Source organism: Triticum dicoccoides, chromosome 5B (genome assembly GCF_002162155.2).
Source record: "Triticum dicoccoides isolate Atlit2015 ecotype Zavitan chromosome 5B, WEW_v2.0, whole genome shotgun sequence".
Taxonomy (NCBI): Eukaryota; Viridiplantae; Streptophyta; class Magnoliopsida; order Poales; family Poaceae; genus Triticum; species Triticum dicoccoides.
This window is the reverse complement of record NC_041389.1, coordinates 668,300,859-668,303,096: the sequence shown is the minus strand read 5'-3', so window position 1 is coordinate 668,303,096 and position 2,238 is coordinate 668,300,859. Positions and strand designations below refer to the sequence as shown.

At 59.4% G+C, this 2,238-nt stretch overlaps 1 protein-coding gene across 1 annotated transcript; it reads right to left on the bottom strand.

The window, feature by feature from the left end:
• Positions 1–477: 477 nt before the first annotated feature.
• LOC119312477 (amino acid transporter ANT1-like) lies at positions 478–2,230 on the bottom strand. Its single transcript, XM_037588209.1, has 2 exons — positions 1,840–2,230; positions 478–1,654 (listed from the first exon to the last, which is right to left on the bottom strand). The coding sequence occupies exons 1-2, from the start codon at positions 2,035–2,037 to the stop codon at positions 587–589; spliced, it is 1,266 nt and encodes a 421-aa protein (XP_037444106.1). The 5' UTR covers positions 2,038–2,230; the 3' UTR covers positions 478–586.
• Positions 2,231–2,238: the final 8 nt, after the last annotated feature.

The following is a 2,238-nucleotide window of genomic DNA, read 5'->3' as shown; positions in this document are numbered from 1 at the left end:
AAGCCGGGTAGAGGAATTAATATTTTGCGCAGCCACTTTGGTAGCCACTGGAGGCACCGACCACCCCTCTTTGGTAACCACCGGCGGGGCCGCTAGCCCACCTTTGACAACCACCACCGTACATCAACCTCACCATGGATGACGACGAGGACACCGGCGACTGAAGACATCCAACATGGTGGCGACGGACAACCCGCTCTAAGGTTTCTCTTGTTTTTATGTTTTTTTTATTTCCAATTTATTTTCAATGTTTCGGCCGTGACTTTGTTCCTTTGTGGACATGTATGTTTAAGTTAATGTAATATATATCATTTTAAATTATTTGCAATGTCTTTTTTGTTTAAAATTAAAGTCCAAATGCGGACAAATTTTTTAGTTGTGGCGGCCGGTTGGGCACACCGACTGCAAACGGATGCTCATGTCCGTTTTACAGCTTCAAACGAATAGAATTCGGACAAAACAGATGTGCATCGTGCCTTGGAGTTGGCCTAACCTCTGCTCTGGTTTTTCAGGTCTTTGTTGACGAATTTCGATGGTAATTGACTCTGTGTGCGCGCTGTACTAAACTGATGAACATTTTCAATTGTCACTGGGGTGACAAGACCGTGTACATCCCGTGACCGGCAAACACCAGGCCGGACAGCAAGAAAAAGTAGTCCACAGCGCGCGCCCACGTGCTCGCCGTCGGTCCAACGACGCGGAGGTGGAAGAGCGCCGGCAGCACGAAGGAGAGCAGCGCGCACACCGTGCTCCCAACGAACGCTGCGAACTCCCCGAACGCCGGCACGAAGCACGCTATCGCGGCCAGCGTCGCCACCACCGCGACGCGGCTCAGGTGCAGCGCCGCACGCTCCACGAAGCCGCCGCGCCTCCGCACCCACCCGCCCGGCGCCAGCAGCCGCGACTCCACGATCTCGTGGATCGGGTGCATCATCACGGCGAACGTGAGCGCCAGCGCGACGCACAGCACCACCTTGACGGCGGCGGTGGACCAGTTGCTCGGGAGGTTGAGGGTGACGATGTCTCGGGTGGCGTCGCCGTAGGCGAGGTAGCCGCAGACGCCGAAGCCGACGTACACGACCGTGACCCCGGCGATGGCCTGGAGTAGCACCGGCCGGAACTTGGCCCGGTTCGACATGGACGCCTCCAGCGCCAGCGTGAGGCAGAACCCCTCGAAGCAGAACACGGCGACGCCGCAGGCGAATGGGACGCCCCAGAGCCCGGCGAACGCGCTCCTCGCGGCGAATGGCTGCCCGCGCTTGACCAGGAGCTGGACGTCCTCCTTAACCACGGCGGCGACGGCCAGCACAGTGCAGGCGTCGGCGAGTATGCTGAAGGGCGCGAGCGCGGAGAGGGAGCTGACGAAGGAGAGCGCGACCTCGGCCGGCAGCAGTAGCGCCAGGACGACGGTGGCCGACGAGAGCGCGGGGAGCACGGAGCTGATGTTCTGGCCGATGAAGACGAGGTACGCCACGGTGCCGCCGGTCTGGCAGAGGACGATGATGGCCTCCGTGAAGTGCCTGCCGACGGGGCCGAAGCATCGCTCGCCTAGGTCCCCGTAGGTGTAGTTGCCGCCATCGCCAAGGGGGCGCTGCTCACCTCCGTGCCCGTCCTCCTCTGTTTCTTGCTCCCGCAACCTGTCCCTGCAATCCAGCTTCAGAACGAACAACAGCTAAAGTCAACTGCGAACGTGTGTCTAAACTTCATCAGATCAATCGATTGAGCAGATTAAGCTGAATATTTAGTCACAGCATTGATCGATTGAAGCTGATTGAATCCTAAGAAATCCAGGCAGTGATACTCAAAGTCAAACAGGGGGGTGCATGAGTGTGTACTGACCAGGAGGAGCATGCAGTAGAAAGTGGCGGCGCCGGCACCGGCGACGCCGAGGGCGCCGGCGAGCCAGCCCGCGGTGCGGAAGGCGTAGGGCAGGCCGAGCACGCCGGTGCCGACGATGGACACGACGATGTTCCCCAACGTCTGCGCTGGCGTCGCGCCCCTCCCCTCCAGCAGCGGCACCTTCACTTCCGGCGCCATGGAGGGATGGTCCGACAGACTAACAGCGAGCCAATCCCTGAGCTGCAGCTTAAGATCAATCAAAATGACGGCCACGCCACGTCGTGATTGGACATGGTGCTCGCGGGATGATTCTGCCGGGTTCTTGGAGGAGGATGAGGATGGATGATGATGACGGGACGGTAGGTGGGAGGTGGCGGCGACCTGGTGTGTGTGTGTGTG

Coding starts and splice junctions, on each gene's coding strand:
- LOC119312477 (XM_037588209.1), bottom strand. CDS start 2,037: ATGGCGCCGGAAGTGAAGGTGCCGCTGCTGGAGGGGAGGGGCGCGACG. Junction 1,655..1,839: donor TCTACTGCATGCTCCTCCTG/GTCAGTACACAC, acceptor TTCGTTCTGAAG/CTGGATTGCAGGGACAGGTT.